This window comes from Apodemus sylvaticus, chromosome 7 (genome assembly GCF_947179515.1).
Source record: "Apodemus sylvaticus chromosome 7, mApoSyl1.1, whole genome shotgun sequence".
Lineage (NCBI taxonomy): Eukaryota > Metazoa > Chordata > Mammalia > Rodentia > Muridae > Apodemus > Apodemus sylvaticus.
Window position 1 is genome coordinate 50343134 of NC_067478.1, and position 20868 is coordinate 50364001.

General features: G+C 43.7%; 1 protein-coding gene across 2 annotated transcripts in view; it reads left to right on the forward strand.

Annotated features, from left to right (window-relative positions):
* The first annotated feature begins 9609 nt into the window (after nt 1-9609).
* The window catches only part of Slc17a5 (solute carrier family 17 member 5), a 41051-nt gene continuing 29792 nt past the window's right edge, over nt 9610-20868 (forward strand). Inside the window, exons 1-6 of one of the 2 annotated variants that reach the window (XM_052187758.1) lie at nt 9734-9778; nt 12467-12646; nt 15963-16094; nt 16954-17071; nt 19414-19610; nt 20459-20692. In XM_052187758.1, coding sequence (XP_052043718.1) covers nt 16957-17071; nt 19414-19610; nt 20459-20692 — 546 coding nt within the window. In that variant the 5' untranslated portion in view covers nt 9734-9778; nt 12467-12646; nt 15963-16094; nt 16954-16956. Of the gene's footprint in view, nt 9779-12466; nt 12647-15962; nt 16095-16953; nt 17072-19413; nt 19611-20458; nt 20693-20868 lie in introns of both variants that reach the window. The other variant, XM_052187759.1, reaches the window with a different exon arrangement.

Genomic DNA, 20868 nt, shown 5'->3' on the forward strand with positions numbered 1-20868 from the left:
TAGCATGCCATGGGAGAATGTACCCTGAAATTGTGGGCACGCGCGTGCGCGCACACACACACACACACACACACAGAGAGAGAGAGAGAGAGAGAGAGAGAGAGAGAGAGAGAAACACTTTTAAAAATAATAACAATAAAGCAAGTCTAGCCAGGCAGTGGTGGCGCACACCTTTAGTCCCAGCACTTGGGAGGCAGAGGCAGGTAGATTTCTGAGTTGGAGGCCAGCCTGGTCTACAGAGTGAGTTCCAGGACAGCCAGGGCCACACAGAGAAACCCTGTCTCGAAAAACCAAAATAAATAAATAAACAAACAAACAAACAAACAAACAAGTCTAGGTCCCTGGTATTCTCTGGAATTTTAGGTGAAAGAAACTGGTAACTCTTATACCACTAACTGCTATTCTAAGTTACTGAAAGAAAAACAACAACATGATTTCCACACTGGGTTTATGCTGATTTTCTGTGTAGGTGTCACCTATGTAAGACCTCTCCTTTCTCATTCTCTTCTGTTGACCTATCACTGAGACAAGGACATGCCTTAAATCAAATGATTCCATTTTGTTTTGGCTTTTGGTTTTGGTTGGTTGGTTGGTTGATTTGGGGGGCTTGGGGTGGGTTGTTTGGAGTATTTGTTTGTTTTCTGTTTTGACTTGGGTTTTGGTTTCAGTATTTCAACACAAGGTTTCTCTGTGTAGCCTTGGCTGTCCAGGAACTTGCTCTGTAGAATACGCTGGGTTCAAACTCACAGAGATCTGCCTGCCTCTGGCTCCCAAAGGCACGTGCCACCACTGCCTGGTGCATGATTCAGTATTAAGTATTGATGCCACCCACTCCTCCCAATCCAACCCCCTCAAGTAGCCAAGACCAATAAAGACTCCGTTTTTTTGTTTTGTTTTGTTTTGTTTCTTGTTTTTTGGGTTTCTTGATGTTTTGTTGTTGTTGTTGTTGTTGTTGTTGTTAAAAAAAAAAGTAGCTGGGTAGTGGTGTCGCACGCCTTTAATCCCAGCATTCTGGGAGGCAGAGGCAGGTGGATTTCTGAGTTCAAGGCCAGCCTGGTCTACAGAGTGAGTTCCAGGACAGCCAGGGCTATACAGAGAAACCCTGTCTCGAAAAAAAAAAACCAAATCAAAAAAAAAAAAAAAGTGAAGGCTGGGCTGGAGAGATGGCTCAGCAGTTAAGAGCACTGACTGCTCTTCCAGAGGTCCTGAGTTCAATTCTCAGCAACCACAAGGTGGGTGGCTCACAACCATCTTTAATGGGATCTGATGCCCTCTTCTGGTGTGTCTGAAGACAGTGACAGTGAACTTAATAAAATAAATAAATAATTCTTTAAAAAAAAAGCGGCGGCGCACGCCTTTAATCCCAGCACTTGGGAGACAGAGGCAGGCAGATTTCTGAGTTCGAGGCCAACCTGGTCTACAAAGTGAGTTCAGGACAGCCAGGGCTACACAGAGAAACCAAAAACCAAAAAAAAAAAAAAAAAAAAAAAAAAAAAAAAAAAAAAAAAAAAAAAAAAAAAATCTAGATGTCACCAGAGCTTGAGCAATAACATTAAGGAAAGAAACGAAGAAACGGTTCTTTTATCAAGAGTCGGACCTGTAGCCTGTATTTGAATGTCTAAAATTAGAAACTAGAAGAAATTTGTAATATAAGTCCATGAAATGGAAAACTCTTGAATTCACCCAAACTTCACATTCCAGACCTGGTGACAGCAAAGCAGTGGGTTTCAGCATTCTGCACCAGCCTGCCACCTAGTGCTCACAGGAGTTAGTGCACCATTTTATCCCCATCAACCTAACTGTAATGGACCATCATCCTTTCCTATACCCGCTTACTGGGGAAAAAAAATCGAGAAGGAAAAGTAAACATTCTGTTACAATGTATCTTGAGCCATTCCAGATGCTGTAACAGACTTCATGATATATAAACCCGGAAATTTATTTCCCACAGGTCTGGAGATTGGGAAATCCAAGATCAAGGATGTGTGAGGTTCTGGGTCCCATCCTTAGGAGAAAAAAAAAACTCTCTAAAGTTTATCCTCCCAGAAATTTGTTATAGTAATGGAAAGGTAGATAACACCATCTTCTAAGTGAGTTCCAGGACAGCCAGGGCTATACAGAGAAACCCTGTCTCGCAAAAAAAAAAAAAAGAAAGAAAGAAAGAAAGAAAGAAAGAAAGAAAGAAAGAAAGAAAGAAAGAAAGAAAGAAAGAAAGAAAGAAATCGATAACATCAGGCCGGGCAGTGGTGGCACACGCCTGTAATCCCAGCTCTTGGGAGGCAGAGGCAGGCGGATTTCTGAGTTCAAGGCCAGCCTGGTCTACAGAGTGAGTTCCAGGACAGCCAGAGCTATACAGACAAACCCTGTCTCGAAAAAAAAAAACCCAAATCCAAAAAAAAAAAAAAAAAAAAAAACATCAATTTTTAGTGATACAATGGTTGTCTTTTCTCCGTCAGGTAGAAATCTCCCCCACATGGTGCTTTTGCCAGGGGAAAATCTGTAGTGAACAAAAAGGAGCTATTTTTCCTTATCATTTCACTGAGGTTTTCAGAAAGACGATGTACTTGGCGTGTCTCTGCTGACGTCACAATGAAGCGACAGGACTACTGGCTGTTTTCCAAATAAGCACAAATCGATGTAGAGAGATGAAAAATCTAACAGATTAAATAACTTTGGTTGCTCTATCCTTCAAAATACTTTTGGAACTTGCCTCCTAGAACTGTGCTCAAAACTTGCAAAGTTCTTATACTGTCTTATACCCACATATTGTAAGCTTAAACAGAGACTGCTTTCCTCTATGTGAAATGTGTCCCCCCACACACCATCACTATTTACACACATACACGTCACTATTGGTCGTTCAACTGAAGGCTGGGCAGAGCAGGTCAACTGAGCATGCTCTCTAAACCACATTTTGGGTTTTGTTCTTTTTACATTTATTTTATTATCCATAGTGACAGAGATTTGAGTCTGACAGAAACCCTGCCTCAAAAAATAGATAGATAGATAGATAGATAGATAGATAGATAGATAGATAGTATAAAATTTCAGTTAAACAATGAGTAAGTTCTTGAACATACTGCACAGCATGGTTAGGAATGGTAAACTATCTATTCAGCTTAAAAATGCAGATCCCTGGGCTTCAGAGATGGCTCAGAGGTAAAGAGCAATGGTTGCTCTTCCAGAGGACCTGAGTTCAATTCCCAGCAACATGAGCTCAGCACCATTATAGATGGTGGTGAGCATATGGTAGCTCACCACCATCTATAACGAGATCTGGTGCCCTCTTATGGCCTGCAGGCAAACATGTAGACAGAATACTCTTAATAAATAAATAAATCTAAAAAAATAAAATAAAATAAAAAGAGGAGATCCCATCTTAAGAGTCTGGCCACAACAAGAGGCACTGAGAAATTTATGAATGTTGCTTCTCCTGTGGATAGTTTCCTGGCTACAGGGGTCTATCTACCTAACCCCATCAAACTGTGTTCACTAAATATGGGAGATTTGGAGTATATCTCGGTGGTGGACTGAGCAGACTGGTAGATTGCCTACCTAGCATGCCAAAGGTCATGGCTTCCAGTTCAAACACAAAGAGGAAAAATGGGGGGGGGGGGGTGGAGACACAGAGGGACAGAGGAAGGGACAGAGGAAACATTTTATATATGGATTGTGTTAAACAGCAGTGTTTTTCAGATTATATGATAGTTTTTCTTTCTGTTATATAAGTAATAACAATTGATTTATGAGCCACTACACTTTTCACTGAAAAGAAAATATGAATGTTGTAGTTGCAAGTTTTTCTATCTGGCCTTTTTGTTCCCAGAACAATAACTCTTGAAACAATTAATAAATGCAGAGGCCGTAAACTTTGGCTTGTTTCCCCAACTAGCTCATAACCAGTTTAAACTTTCCTGTGTCGTCCATGTAGTTAGTTACCTCTCTCAGTTTCAATCATTCATCTCCTCTAGAGTTCAGGGAAAATCTCCTATGCCCGAATCTTTCCCAGAATTCTCTCCTCATGCCGGAACTCCCACCTCCTATTTCCTGCCTAAGATAATTGGTCATAGGTTTTTGATTGATAGGTGATGCTTCCACATAGTACATAATAGATTCTCTCTACAGAACGTAGGTGTAAAGAGATTTCTGACCAAAAAGGAAAGGCTGACACAGCAGGACTGTGGTTCAACACCTACCCAGAACACAGTTTACCCTTAATTGTCTCATCTGCTAGGGTCACTCAGGTTGAGTTGTTTTGTGTGCACTTTTAGGTCACTTTTCAAACTTATTCTGTTTCTATTTCCTGGATGAGTCTCCCCGCAGTTGTACTGTGCACTCTACTGATTTTTTACAAGATTTGCAGATTTTGATTTATTTAAATTTCTCTGAATTAGATAAATTTATATGCATTCTGACATTTTTCATTCTAGTTTTTTTTTTAATGTGAATGGGTGTTTTACCCGCATGTATGTCTTTCTGTGCACCTTGACCTTTTGACCTTTCTGTCACTAGTGTGCATCTTGAGTGTACCTAGTGACAGAAAGGTCAAAAGAAGGTGGGGAACTGTGTGGAATCCTGTGAGCTCCTGGATTCATGGGATACGTATACATGTGTGTATATGTATGTACATATACATGTATACACATACACACTGTGTTGGCTGGTGCCTGTAACCTTAGTACTTGGGAAGCAAAAGCAGGAGGATCATGAGTTTGAAGCTACCCTAAGCTACATAAGACACTGTCTCAAAAAATCAAAAACAACAAAAAGGGAGGCAAGCCATCTTATTTTGAAATAAAAATAAATAAGCCGGGTGGTGGTGGCACACGCCTTTAATCCCAGCACTTGGGAGGCACAGGCAGAAGCAGGCGGATTTCTGAGTTCAAGGCCAGCCTGGTCTACTGGGTGAGTTCCAGGACAGCCAGGGCTATACAGAGAAACCCTGTCTCAAAAACAAACAAACAAACAAACAAATAAATAAATAAATAAATAAATAAAAGTTTGGTATGGTGTTACATCCTATACAATGGTTCAGGACCATAAGATGTGATGATGCATGCTTGGAGTATGGTAGTGCAGGCCTTTAAGCCCATTCTAGTGGTGGAGGAGAGAATATAAGATTTGTCAAATCGCTGGGCGGTGGTGTCACACACCTTTAATCCTAGCACTTGTGAGGCAGATTTCTGAGTTCGAGGCCAGCCTGGTCTCCAGAGTGAGTTCCAGGACAGCCAGGGCTACACAGAGAAACACTGTCTCAAAAACAAACAAACAAACAAACAAATAAATAAATAAATAAATAAAAAGTTGGGTATGGTATTACATCCTATATAATGGTTCAGGACCGTAGGATGTGGTGATGTGTGCTTGGAGTATGGTAGTGCAGGCCTGTAAGCCCATTCTAGTGGTGAAGGAGAGAATATAAGATTTGTCAAATGGCCCGGTGGTGGTGTCACACACCTTTAATCCCAGCACTTGGGAGGCAGAGGCAGAAGCAGGCAGATTTCTGAGTTCGAGGCCAGCCTGGTCTACAGAGTGAGTTCCAGGACAAGGGCTATACAGAGAAACCCTGTCTCGAAAAAACAAAAACAAAAAACAAAACAAAACAAAAACAACAACACAAAAAGATTTGTCAAGTCATCATTGGCTACATACAAAGTTAGGCCAACCTGGGTTACATGAGACCTTGGTTTTTTGTTTGTTATTTTTTATTTTTGGTTGTTTGTTTGTTTTGATTTTTGTATTTTAGGTTTCTTTAGGGTGGTTGTTTTTGGGTGTTGCCTCTTGAAAACATTCTAAAATAACCAAGTAAAGATGAAACAAAAGTACTTACTTTAGACCAGAATCAACTACAGCAGGGAAAAATAAACTCAGTTCCTAGATCATTCTCCTTGGAGAAAAATGGGAGAATTGGAGAATGTATAAGAGGAACCTAACCAAGTATTTTATTTTTTTCTGCATTCTGTGGTGACATTGAGGCTTGTAAAACAAACAAAGAAACTAAGTTGCTACCCACTGGCTTATGCAGAACTCACCGTATCTCTGACCTTTTTACACTATAACCTGTTAAGATCTGTTTCCACAGATGCCACTCCAGTGCAATGTCAGGTACTGAGAATGAATTCAGACTTATCATGAGGGTGGTGGGGGGAAGTGTTGCTCACTAATCATAACAATAAACCAGCAGCCTTGGTGCACACCTGTAATCCCATCACGCCGGAGGCCAAGGCAGGCCTAGTGCTCGAAATCAAGGACATCCTGCATTACATCCTGAATAGCAACCCAGCCAGAGACTCTGCCTCAAGACAAATGATGGGAAACAATTCACAAAGAGAACAGGCAAGAGATGGCAGCCAACTAAAAGAGCTCCCCATTACCAAAACTGTAGCAATCTGACCATCAAAGCAAATAACATGGTTGATAATCTAATCAACAGAATAAATAATGTGTTAGATTATGAAATAAAGTACACAATATCCAGGAGTTCATACTAGTATAAGCAGGGAAATCAGTGGGCAGCAGACAAATCTGCCATGTCAAAGAACTGTGTTCTTTAAAGTGCACCCCTAACTCCTAACTCCTTGACCCTTAAGAGAAGGATGAACATACTGGCTTTCTTCCAAAAATAAAAGTATAGAAAAAGTAAAAAAGAAAAAGTATAAAAAAAGTAAAAAAAAAAAAAAGTCATTTTGTGATTAAAAAAAAAAAAAGACAAACTCTGAGGCAGGCATCCAATGATGCCTAATATGATGCCTAATATCACCACCAGTACTAACCACCAATCACAAATTACATCATATCCAGCACATCCCCCGGAGACTATATGACAAGAAAGGCTCCCAACTCCAGTCTGTCTCCAAGACAATCCGTATCTTTATTTGGTTGGTTGGTTGGTTAGTTGGTTGGTTGGCTGGTGGTGTTTGATTGCAGGGGAGGAGTGTTTGGTTGGTTGGTTTTGGGTTTTTTGGCTCTTGGAAACATTTGAACAAAGGAATGAAACAAGCAAAATGAAAATGAAAACTACAAAGTACTGGTTTAATTATAAGGAAAACATTAAACAAACCCAGGTTGAGAGACTGTATAGAAAAGTGTTGGTATTCTATAAAACCAACAAGGTCAGCAAAAAGGGAAGAGTGTCAGAGACAGGAGGGGCTTAAGGAGATACAATAAGCGAACTTAATACAGACTGTAGATAAACCCTGAATATGGATCCTAGATAAACCCTGGAGGCAGGGAGGGGTGCAGGGGGGAGATAAAGAACTCCAAATAAAGTGTAACGCTCATTAAATACCAAGACTGCTTCCACAGTTGAAACAAATGTGCCATACTCTAATAGATCTTGGAAAGGGGTCAGATTTGGCACACTGTGTAGAGAGCTTGTCAGGAGCAATTACCTACAGGCCAGGGTAGATCCACAATCCACGTTGTCTGTCACCTATCACAGCCTGAGTGCTCAGTCTTCTGCTCAGATAAAGCCAGGATCTTGATTTCACTGCAGAAAAGAACTGCAGCGTAGCCAGTATGAACAGGGCCAACATTTATTTCAAAAAGACTTTAACAAAGATTTAAGCATTGCTGTTAGGGAGGATGACAGGTGTTTGGAGAAAGGATAATACTCACTGAAGATTTCTTCAGTAGGTGTGGCTTTCTCAAAGCTAAGTGAAAATTGGACCTAAGTGTCTCAGCAGCAACTATGTATATATGATTTTGGTGGCCTTTAAGTTACAGCTTAAAGTGTTGCTAAGAACTGCATGCACGCGCAGAAACACACACACACACACACAAGCAGAGCAGGGGTGGAGCTTGCCTTTAATCCCAGCACTGGGGTGACAGAGACAGTCCTGGTCTACATAGTGAATTCCAGGAGAGCTAGGGCTACACAGTGAAACCCTGTCTCAAAGCACACACACACACACACACACACACACACTTCAATAAATGACAGAGTGCCTGTCAGAGTGCTGTGAATAAGACTGCCATCTGATCCTGTAAAACCATAGACCATAAGGTTGCACAAGAGTGTACCCTAAGTGGGGCTTCTTGTCAGAGTCCTGGAAATCTCCCCAGGTTTACAAATCTGGGAAAGGAAAAAGGTCATACTGGAAGGACACACAGGCTTAGGTCTTTCACATAATCCTTCACAGCAAATTGTGTTAATTGCACAGGAATCCTTAGCTCAGCTGGCAGGATATTTCATCAGACCTGGGAGTGAGAGGCTCTTCTCCCATCTCCCCACAAAGCCAGCCTTCCTATCCTACCTCAAACTCTGGGTATTGACTTTGCAACTTTGCTGCAACCTGAGCCTTCTCAGGTAATAAGTAACTTAAACATGGTGCTGCGAATTTCAAACTTCCCAAGGCTGTTGGAATCTGATTCCCTGTGTTGGAAGATTCCTTCAGCTGTCGTGAGCCAAGAAAGACAATCTTAGCAATCTTTTCTCAGAGAAACGGAACCAATAAGGGAGAGGAGATACAGTGCTGAACAAACCTATTGGCTCGTCCAGGACAGCAGAGGTGCAGAGAGCTGAGAACCCTGAGGCTACTAAAATCTCCTTCCTTCTATGCTCAGCGGTGAGGGGGGTGAGGGATGAGGGGTGGGAGGTTGGGGTAGGGGTGGGGAGTACAAGGGGATGAGTTAGGGAAGCTGGTCTTTTTGTTCTAATCAGACCTTCAAATAAATTGAAATCCACCCACGTGGTGGACAAGCAAAGCACCACATCATATTAACCACACCAGACTGCTGTTTGAACATACATTTTATAAGAGTTTGCCAGGTGAGTATGCACAAACTCAAGGGCCTATCTCTACAACTGTCAGTTTGAAATCTACAAGGTATTGTTGTTTTAACTTGAAAACTTGTGCAGCAGCATTTCCTGGCCCAATTGAGTTAGGGATGTCTTTAGTAAGCCTCAGCCCTTCTTCTCAACAGGACACTCACCTGGCTTACTGAGCCTCTGCTCTTCCTTGGTCTGCCTGGAATTCTCCAAGGGCATCTACCACATCGTGTCTTTTCCATCGGTCTGCAGATGTGGCCTTTATTACTCAAAGAGAGGCCCAATGGCCCCACCAAGGCTGACTGAAGTGTTTTTTCTAGTTCCTCTTTCCTAGAGTCAGCAGAAGGAGAACTGTCCAAATTAGATTTACAGAGAAAACTCCCCCATGCTCTTATGTCATGTGACCTGCCAGCTGGGGGATGTAGGTCAATGGTATCAACATTAGACTAATATGTTTGAGGCCCTAGGTTCAATACACAATACCCTCCTAAAGAGAAAATGCATATGCTGTCGTAAGCCGGATAAAGATTGGGAATTTTTACTATAGACATCTGGAAGGCAAATACTCCCTGCCCATTTCCCTAGCTCCCTATTACTGCGAGATGCAAGCCCCATCGCCGCCTCCAGGCTGCCCAGTGCAGGGAGTTTTTACTAGGGAGACAGCTTGGATTCTCCACCACCTGCAACACACCTCGGCACCACGCAAGCGCCACTCCCAACCCAGCCCTGCCCACAACGGGGGTTGCCCGAAACTAAGATGGCGCCTTAGGAACACGCAACCAAAACTAGGCGGGGCCTATGGTCAGGAGGGCGGAGCAATCCCCTGTCCCGCCCAGCCAGCGCGGCGAGGGGCTGTCCTCCCGAGAGCTCTGTTGGCCAAGCAACGACAACGGCACATCTGCTCTCCAGGCGTCATGAGGCCCCTGCTTCGGGGTCCGGCGGGAAACGATGAGGAGGAGAGCTCGGACAGCACCCCGCTCCTGCCGAGCGCCCGGCAGACCGAAGCGGGTGAGCTACGGGACCAACGAGAGGTTGCTAGTGGCAGCGTTCTGGGCGGGCGGGTGGTTCCAGACAATGGGAGCCTCGAGGGAGTGGCTGCAGGGTCGGGGGACAGGTAGCAAGTGTAGCACTGTGTAGAACAGAGCTGCTTGTGTCGCTAGCGGGGCCGAAGCTGCGCGGCCGGAGCTGCATCCGATCCGAGTCAATAAGCAAAGGGCAGAAGTGTCGCTCGCTCTTCTCCAGCGGCCGCCAGGTTTCCGCTTATGCCCGTCTGCAAGCATGTGATCTGGTAACGCCTTGTTCAGGGAGGGGAGACAAAAACAAAACAACAACAACAACAACAAAAGAGTTAACATTGTGCAGAGGACAGTTGCATAATCCCGCGAGTGTCCTGACTTTGTGCTGTAAGAGACCGAAATATTGCAGACATTTCTATTTTTTCCTTGTCTGTCAGACAACAATTTAAGTTAGGAAACAAGGTTATTCTCGAGATAAGATATCTGTAACACTCTAAGATAATATGCCAGGCCAAAGGTCTTGCAGGTGATACTTCAAAAAAGCATCTTCCCTGCTGTGGGGTGGAGGTTGCTCAGTGGTATAGCCCTTGCCTGAGAAGGTCTCCATACCCACCATCTCCCAAAACACAAATATGCTCTTCACTGGATTTCGCTACACTATTGTAATGTGCTTCCTGAAGTTACAGAAAACTAAAGGACAAATCAGCTTGCACACATTCACAAATAGCTGTGAGAAAGACTTGAACTTGAAACTTGCCTTTGTTAGCCAGAAACAGCCTTCTGTGGGTATGTCTTTTGTTGACATTACCAAAGAATTTTTTCGTAACTGTTTTAACCATACATACTCAGATAGGCAGCCTTCCTGCTTGTGTGGGTTGCTACCCTACTTTCTGACTTTACTCAGACTACTCTTGTTGGCTTTTTGGTGCTTTGTTTTGATTTTGTTTTATTTTTAGAATCGTTTGTTGGGGGAGCTGGAGAGATGGCTCAGCAGTTAGAGCGCTGGTGGCTCTTGCAGAGGACGAGGGTTCAGTTCCCAGCACCCACATGGAAGCCTACAGCATCTGTAACTCCAGCTCAGGAAATCCAACACCCTACTCAGACACGCTTGTGGTACAGAGACATATATGCAGGCAAACATTCATAGACATAACAGATTTTTTTTTTTAATCTAAAATAGAATGTTTTCTTTTGAGAATTGTAAGGTATCAGTGGGTTGAACTTAGTACTTACATTTTTTGGTTTGTTGGTTGATTTTCTTTGACACAGGGAGGGTCTCATATATATAACCCAAGGTGGCCTCTACCACCTCAGACATATCTGAGGGTGACTTGGTACTCCTGATCCTCCTGCCTCCACCTCCTGAGTGCATGGTAAGCAAGCACTCTGTCCACTGATTTATACTTTCCTCTTGGGTTAGCATCAAAGCTTGACACTTTGCCACTGCTCTAGATTCCTGTCCCTGTGCCTCATCACCACATCCTCTTGGCACCACCGACTGCCTCTGCCAGACACACAGCACTTGAAGTTGCACACAGGGCGGATCGCTCCCGCCTTCGATAGCACTCCTGTCTGTTCCACTACAAAACTTAATTTCTCACAAGTGAGAAATAACCACACTTCTTAACATAGGAGCTCAATTTCCAGGATCCAGAGAAAGCAACGGTAGCAGTTGAGTTCCTGAAGCTACTTATGTGCTGAGTAGTGTTCTGTGGAGTCTGAGTTCATCGTTCTGTGACACGAGCTCAGTACAGTAAGCACTCGGTACCATTAACTATTCATTAGTAAGCCAGCTCAGGCAAAGGAAGGTACTGTGATCTCCCTGGGCCTCTCTCATGTCCCTGCTTCTGCACAGCTTGTCCTTCTGCTTTTGCTCGTGTGGCTGCGCTCACCCCCGCCCCACCCCCGCAGCTACCTGGCAACTTCTGCTCACTGAGGAAGCCTCCCTTAAATATCCCTCTTCCCAAAAAAGACCTTTCCGGGTTCATCTCCCAAGATTAGCGGACCTCCCTTCCCCCTTACATAGGTATGTAGCACTTTATTTTATTAGAAGAACTTTCTCAGAGCCAGCCAATGATGGCGCACGCCTCTCATCCCAGCACTTGGAAAGCAGAGGCGGGCAGATTGCTGAGTTCAGGACCAGCCTGGCCTAGAGAGTGAGTTCTAGGATAGACAGGGCTATGCAGAGAAACCCTGTCTTGAACCCCCCCTCCCCCAAACAAACAAACAGCAGGTGCTTTGTCGGATATGGTAATGGGGACTGTGTGAACGTACGCTGTGATTTCCTATGGCCTATAATCCCCACAGCTCGGCTGAGATGGATAGTCGTAGAGGACCCCAGGGAAAGCAGGAATGTTAAACACACAGGGTTGTCTCCTCAACAGAAGAGACATATAACCTGTTTTCCACCCAGAAGGCTGGGAGTGGATATGGTTAAGAGCCCGGTAACCTGTGCTGTCTGTAGGGCCAGGCTACACCTGACTCCCCCAGACTCTTCCTCTCCAGATCTTTATCTCGGACTTTCTCAATCGATAGAATTCATCTTTATGGAGGAGGTCACATGTACTTTGTGAGGCTGTAAACTTCATTGTGCCCATGGGATTGAGTTCATTGTCACCAGGAAACTTTTTCCCAAAATTGTACTGTACTTAAATGTATCTAAAACAAACTGTCCGACCAGTACTTAAGTGCGCCTAAAGCAAACTGACCATCCGGGATTTAAACCAACACCAGCTACTGAACTGCGTGTGTTGAGCCAGATTTCCTTCTTTCCTCATTGTATCAACATTCTGTGGGCCGTGTGGTTGGCAAAGAATCCCACAGTCGGCACTCAACGTGAGGGCCTCGACCATCAGAGCTGGTAAGAACATTCTTCTTTAAATAGGAGCAGAAGGCTTCTTGCCCAAGGAGTCAGGCTCTTAAGTGAGAGAGTAGAAAGAATCCTGGGTTCTAATCAGTCCGCTGTGACAGAACTTTATACAGTGAAACATTTGCTAAGTCCCAGAGGAGGGAGCTGGAGAAATGGGTCAGCCGTTGTGAGCACTGGAGGCTCTTCCAGAGGACCTGGGTTCATTTAAAAGCACCTATATGGCAGCTCACAACTGTCTGTAACTCTACTTCCAGGGGATCCAACACCTTCACACAGGGGTGTGTGTGTGTGTGTGTGTGTGTGTGTGTGTAGGCAAAACAACAATGCACAGAAAAAATGAAAATAAATCAGTAAATAGACCCAGAAGAAAGCATATTAAAAGCAAGAGCTTTCCAACTCTGCACAAGTAACTGTAAAATGTGATCCTTGGCTTCCTAACCAGGTAACTATAGATGTTAAATATTGGAAGCACTTGGGAACTAAAAAAATAGGTAAAAATTTTTGTCAATTATTTTGCAAGCTAGAGTACAGTACTGTATTACTTGAATCCGCTCAGAAGGATTATTTGAGAGCGAGAAAGAGAAACAAAGAGATGGAGAAAAGACAATTTTCTGCTGAAACAGATCTTGGCAGGGCGGGTCTGATGGAGTCCCACAGCCACTCAGTCTTCCTAGCCGGAGGTCACCCATGTCTGTGCATTTGGGGCTCTTTCTCCTGAACCATCTGACTGGATTCACAGGCCCTTCCTGCTGCCTGAGTCTGGGAGCTTAGAGCTGCTCAGTACAACACCTGAGTTCCAAGGAAAGGCGGACAGGGCTCCACTACTGCCACATGAGCTAGGTCTAAGGCACCCCCAGAGTTTAGGGTGTATGGAATTTTGTTTTGTTTTAGGGTCTCACTATGAAGCCCTGGCTACTCTAGAACTCACTCTGTTGACCAGGCTGGCATTGAACTCAGTTCCTCCTGCCTCTGCCTCCTGAGTGCTGGGACCGCCACCTGCCACCAGCTGGCTTTTCAGAAGGACAAGGAGCATATGTTTTATATATAGATTCCACATGCTCCACAAAAAGAGATTGTTAGCCACCCCTGGTTGTACAGCTCAAGGTCTGACCTTGTTAATCAGACAGTGTTTATTAGGCATTTCTCAGCCATTGAATATTTTAACTGACCTAATATATAGATTAGCCCATGAAGGACAGAAACGCATCGTGAATGGAAACTGGCCCAACTTGAAACGTCACAGAAGGATGTGAATGTAGAGAGAGTGTAACAGAAAGATGCAAACATTTAGAATAAGGTTCTCCAGGATGGAGTCTGGTTCACAGAAAGTGGGAACAGATGGCACAAGAGTGGCTGGGGGACAGAAATGGAAGGAGATGGAAATAGAAAAAGGTTTCGTGTGCTCCTTCAGCTGAGTTCCCTTGCTTTGAAAATAAAAGATTAAAAAAAAGAAAATCAATCCTATTGAAACACGACAGCGGTACTGAACTGCTGGCACCTCTGTCTCTAGAGAAAACAAGCCAGAAAGAGCCTGCCTTGAGCAGGATCTGTGCACTGAGTGCCTGTTACTGAGACTCAGGTGCGGACCTTGCTGATGCCTAGACACGTGCGAATCCATCCAGTGAGTCAGCACATCAGCAGAATAAGGAATTTGATCTCCGCCTTTACATCAAAGTGGAGACTTTCTCCATTTTTCTTTTTTCTCTGTGTAGCCCTGGCTGCCCTGGAACTCACTCTGTAGACCAGGCTGGCTTTGAACTCAGAGAGTTAGTTGCCTGCCCATTCTCTGCCAAGTGGTGGGACTAGAAGCTTGCACCACCACGCCACATACCTGGCTCAAAATATTCAACACATTGTGGCATGGTTTTGTTTAGTTGGTTGCTTCTTTTTTTTTGCCTAAGATTTATTTATTTTCACGTGCATTGGTGTTTTGCCTGTGTATGTCTGTGATCCCCTGGAAGGTAGACCAGATTACCTAGAACTGGACAGACAGTTGTGAGCTGTCCTGTGGTGCTGGGACCTGGGTCCTCTGGAAGAGCAGCTAATGCTCTTAACGACTGAACTATCTCTCTAGCCCCAGATACATAGCCATGGCTATGTCCTCAGAGATCCTCCTGCCCCTGTCTCCCAAGTGCTGGGATTAAAGGCATGCACTACCACTGCTCAGCTTTTTATTATTATTTATTTATCATATGCAAGTACACTGTATCTGTCTTCAGACACACCAGGAGAGGGCATCCGATCCCATTACAGATGGTTGTGAGCCACCACGTGGTTGCTGGGAATTGAACTCGGGACCTCTGGAAGAACAGTCAGTGCTCTTAACTGCTGAGCCATCTCTCCAGCCCCCAGCTTTTATTATTATTATTATTTGTATTTTTTTACATTACAATTTTTTGTTGTTGTTTTTTGGTTCGAGTCAGGGTTTCTCTGTATAGCCCTGGCTGGAACTTACTCTGTAGACCAAGCTGGCCTCGAACTCAGAAATCCACCTGCCTCTGCCTCCCAAGTGCTGGGATTAAAGGCGTGCACAACTACTGCCTGGCTACAAATATTTTTTTAAAAATAACTATGTAAATAAGCTTGGGGTGGATTTAAGAAGGAAAATAGTAAATTGGAATAAAGTTTTTTTAAATATCCTATATAATACAGTGGCCAAGAAATACAAACATAATTGCATGTTTCTCAAACCCCCATGGAAGCCAGAAAGTATTAAACTAAAAATACAATGAATAGAAGTTAGATTATTTTAAAGTTTTCATCTAAAATTATTTTTGGTACAGCCTGAGAATTCCATTACATCAGACTGTAAAATGTAATAAAAACTAAAGCCTTCCACCAAGTTCTTCCTCCATGAAACTGCTGTGTTTGGGTATTGGTCACAGTTCTGTTTCATTCACAGTATCAATTGTACTGATCAGTACTTTCTTTGCATGGGAAGACCCAGTTTCTTGCTTCTTCAGAATTTTCTGTGATTAGTTCCCAGGTGCTTCTGAAAACCCGGGTACCTAGCAGGGAAATCGTAAGGTCAAAATTAAAATTGACTGAAATTTTAAAGATCCTCATTAGCTGGAACATTTGTGGCACGAGCCTTTGATCCCAGCACTCCATCGGATCTCTGGCTTTGAGGCCAGTCTGGTCTGGAGAGTTCAGGATAGCCAGGGCCATGCAGAGAAACCCTGCCTCAAAGAAGTTCTGCCTCAGAGAATGGATGGATGGGTGAATGGATTCCAGATCTTAAGATTAGCTTTAACTCTTTAAAACTTAAAGTCCATTATTAGTTACGTGGATTTTGTTTGTCTTTTAGTTTTATGCTTGCCCTTGGTCTCCTAAGTGGTCAGACCCTGGCAAGGGAGGAATTTAGCCGTGGCTCACGAGATCCTATCTACTGAAGGCATTGTTTGTCACAGCATTGCAAGTTTCTGGTGCACAATTAGTAGTGAGTATACGTCAGCTTGACATTTGAGGCTACAACTGTCTGTCTGGGGCCTTCTCTGCTGTCAGGTGTATAGAGAACTGTGCTAGAATGTACTGTGGGTGTACACACAATACACTACAGGCATGCACAGGGCTCCTCATGTTGTCCTATGGTCTCCGGGATGCTGTCCTGTTCATATGCATCGAAGTGGGAGCCATCTGGAACTTCATTCATTTTCTGGAAAGACATAAATATAACCTGTGAGTGAGCTCGTCAGTAATAGTCTCCAGGCCCCGGTGAGACACAGGGAGCTAGGAGCTTCAGGAAGATTCTATTATACAACATGTGGAACTTGACTTTGTCAAGTAACTCTTTTGTTTGTTTGGTTTTTTAGTTGTTATTTTTTGGGTTTGGTTTGGTTTGGTTTTTGAGACAGGGTTTTGCTGTCTCTTGACAGCCTTGGCTGACCTGGAAATAACTCTGTATACCAGGTTGGCCTCAAACTTACAGAGATCCGCCTGCCTCTGCCTCTGGAATATTAGTCATATTACTAAAACCCTTACAATCCACAAAGTGAAGCCCTTGTGGAATGGCTCCATTAAATTCTTAATTGGCAAAAATTAAAAATAAAAGGGGGTACACCCACCCAATTCCCATATACTATGACTATGCTACATTTAACTATGCTGACTTCACTTTAAAGGATAATGCTTGTTCTACTGCCCAAAAGTATTTTTCCCTAAAAGGAGACATAGCCTAAAGTAAGTGTGTGTGTGTGTGTGTGTGTGTGTGTGTGTATGAAAAGTTCTAGAAATTAATAGTGGTAAGAAGCCTAGTGTTCTTCTAACATCAGGTCCAGGTTATATCTATGTCTTTCCAGAAAATGAACAAAGTCCCCGATGGCTCCCGTTTCTGTGCATGTGAACAGGACAGCATCCTGGAGACCATAGGACAAATGAAGCATCTAAAGATAGGTGACAACCCCATCAAGAGGAAGAGTAAGCCAAAAGCTTGGGGAAACATCAAGACTTTAGCTCTTGAAGCCCAGACTAGGCAAACGACAAGGATCCAGTACAACCGACCCCAAAATGCCACTGCTACATGCCAATTCTCCGCTGCTGATGCAGAATCCAAACGCCTTTTTGTCGGGGGATAAAAGACATGGCCGTATTAGGAGATTGTATTGCCAGTCCCAGGAATAGTTACTGATACATGAAGAGAGGTCTCAAAGATGGCCTGTGTGATTAGCAAAACTACTAATATTGCAGCAAAGATCCTAGCAAAAATGAATCAGGAGATGGGTAGTTTGAGGACTGCAGTTTTACAAAATAGAGCTACTGTAAATTATCTGTTGGCCAAGCATAACCTTGGCTACCAACAGTTTCCTGGTATGTGTGGCCTTAATGTGTCAGATTTTTCTCATAGTATTAATGATCAAATTAATGACTGACATAAAGAGAACATGAGCAAAATCTCAGGTGACTTTTGAATGGTTATCATGGTCAGGGAGGCTTTCCCATTGGTGCTCTGCTCGATAGCTTGAAATCTTTTCATGCTTGCCTGTGTTAATTATATGCTTGCCTATATTAATTAGTCTAGCCATAGAGCCAGTGTATTCAGCCACTGCCCCTATTAAAACCGCTGTTTTTTCTTTAAAAAAAAAAAATTAGAATTGGGGAGATGTAAAGGGTAGAGATATAAAGAGGCCCTGTGCTCTCAGATAAACTTGAGGGAAACCAGGAATGTTAAACATGCATGCAGGATTGTCATTTATCTCTTCAACCTGGGACGTCTACCTATCTTCCACCCTGAAGGTTGGGAGTGGGTGTAGTGAACAGCCTGGTGACCTTGTGCTTTCTGTAGGGTGAGGCCGCACCTGAAGCTCCTAGACTTTTGTTTATTCCAGATTCTTCCTCTCCAGACCTTTTTCTTAGGCATCGCTTCTCTGTCCATAAATAGTACCTGTGCTTATGGGGGATGTCACATGTACTTTACAATCAGAGCAGAACCACTACACACACACACACAGAAAGCGCTCTCATTTTAGGACTGAAAACCTTGAGGATGAAAAGGTTGTTTTGTTTATTTCATCTAAGTAACTCTGGGCACCGGTGGCCAGAGCTAAGAGTCACCCTGGCCATCCATCCTTCGCCTCGGTTCGCTGACACACCCGCTGCGCCCTGTTCCTGTGTGCATAAAGCATATTTTAGAGGCTGGTGTTTGTTTTGATGAGTGCTTTGCTCGTCATGCAAGCCCGATCTTGCTTTGCTCTGATCGGTATCCAATGGACCGGCTCGCTCCGCCGTGCAAGCTCTCTTTTCACTTTCAGAGAGTATTCCAACTAATTCATAGGCACATTTTCCTTCCTAAAAATATTTCTGACTAAGTGGATTTACAGTCACAACTGTTTTCATAAACCTGGTATCGATTTATTTTTAGGGTAACTTTTAAAACTTTGTAGTCTTGTATTTTATTTTCTGATTGTTGACAGTACCTTAGAAAGGTAAGTTGCCTGACCTATAATTGTTTTAAGGATTGTCATTAATATTTTGAAGCACTTTGCTCACCTTTACATTTTTTAATTATTTGTTTTTATGGGTATGTGCTTTGCCTGTCTGTATGTCTGTTCTCTGCATGCATACAGTGACCACGGGCGGGAGAAGAGGGCAGCAGTTTCCCCAGTACTGGAGTTTTAGACTCTACGCTATACGGGTGCTCCAACTAACCCCGACCAGTTTCAGACTGTTAAGAGCAGTCAGTGCCCTTAACCACTGAGCCATCCCTGCAGTCCCTTGTTCACCCTACAAAAACCATTTACTTATTTAGTGTTGGGGATGGGAGTCAGAGGACAACTGTCAGAAGTCGCTTCCCCTCCTCCTGTCACACTCTCAGTGACCTGACCAGCAAGTACCTTAACCACTGAGCCGTCTGGTCTGCACTTTCTCCACCTTCCTTCCTCAGTCTCCAAACCCACGTCGCACTCCCATGATAAAGGGCTTATAAAGCCACGTGGACCACGGCGTGAGGAGAAATGAACAACGTGCAGTAAAAGAGGGGAACTATAAAAAAAATATTGTGACAGAAAAATATGATGAAGTAGGCAGGCGGTGGTGGTGCACACCTTTAATCCCAGCACTCTGGAGGCAGAGGCAGGTGGATCTCTGAGTTCGAGGCCAGCCTGGTCTACAGAGCGAGCTCCAGGACAGCCAAGGCTACCCAGAGAAACCCTGTCTTGAAAAACCAACCAAACAAACAAACCAATCTTTATTTTGAAAAAAGAAAATTCCTCTCCTGATTTAGAGATCATATAATTTAAAGTTTTCTCCCCATCTCATTTCAGCTCCAGTATGCTGCTCTGCCCGGTACAACCTAGCGCTTTTGGCCTTCTGCGGATTCTTTGTTCTCTATGCATTACGGGTGAACCTGAGTGTCGCGTTAGTGGACATGGTAGATTCAAATACAACTCTGACGGATAATAGGACTTCTAAGGAGTGTGCGGAACATTCTGCCCCCATAAAAGTACACCATAATCACACAGTAAGTGCTATTTTTAAATAAAAATTGAATATACCTAAAAACTGAAGTACTTAAAAATAATGAAAAATATCTGCCTTTATCAAAAAGAAACCAAAATACTGGAAGTTTGGTTTGGTTTGGTTTGGTTTGGTTTGGTTTGGTTTGGTTTAGTTTGGTATTCTCCCCTGGTCAGGATCATTTTCTGTCTTCTTAAGAGTTAGTTGAACAATTAATTATAGCTCATGCTCCATATCTATTGATCTGTTTGGAAAGTAATTTTTCACATTCCTGAGGAGAACCTGAAGACATTTCATTGGTACATCACAAGATTCAGTTGTTTTAAATTATTTTTTGTGTTTTGGTTTCTCTTACTGTCTTGGAACTCACTCTGTAGACCAGGCTGGGCTTGAACTCAGAGATCTACCTGCCTCTGCCTCCTGAGTGCTGGGATTAAGGACGTGTGACACCTACCCAGCTATTTTAAACCCTCATAGTATTTATGTGTGAATGCTCTGTCTGCATGTATATCTGCGAACCAGAAGAGGGAATCAGATCTGATGGCCGATGGTTGTGAGCTGCTATGTGGTTGTTGGGAACTGAACTCAAGACCTCTAGAAGAGCAGCCAGTGCTCTTAACCTCTGACATATGCCTGCAGACTGGCCTATGAGCCCGTCTGATGGTGGCATTCTCTTCAGTGAGGTTCCCTCTTGCCAGATGACCCTGGCCTATGTCAAGTTGGAAAAAGTAAAAAGGCATCCAGCACAGTTGGCCTGCTTGTCAGTCCAAATCAACAGTTCAAAACTTAAAAGTCAACAGATTGTTTTTCTTTCTACTGTTTTGTTTTGTTTTGTTTTGTTTTTTTGAACAGGGTAAAAAGTACCAGTGGGATGCAGAAACCCAAGGGTGGATTCTCGGCTCCTTTTTTTACGGCTACATCCTCACACAGATCCCTGGGGGGTACATTGCCAGCAGAGTCGGGGGGAAGCTGCTGCTGGGCTTCGGCATCTTAGGCACCGCCGTCTTCACCCTGTTCACGCCGCTGGCCGCGGACCTAGGAGTGGTGACCCTTATCGTGCTTAGAGCGCTGGAAGGGCTAGGAGAGGTAAAACTTCTGGTCCTCATTTTACTTCTTTCTTCTTCTTTTTTTAAGATTTATTTATGTTATATGTGTGAGTACACTGTCGCTGTCTTCAGACACACCACAAGAGGGCGTCAGATCCCATTCCAGGGGGTTGTCAGCCACCATGTGGCTGCTGGGAATTGAACTCAGGACCTCTG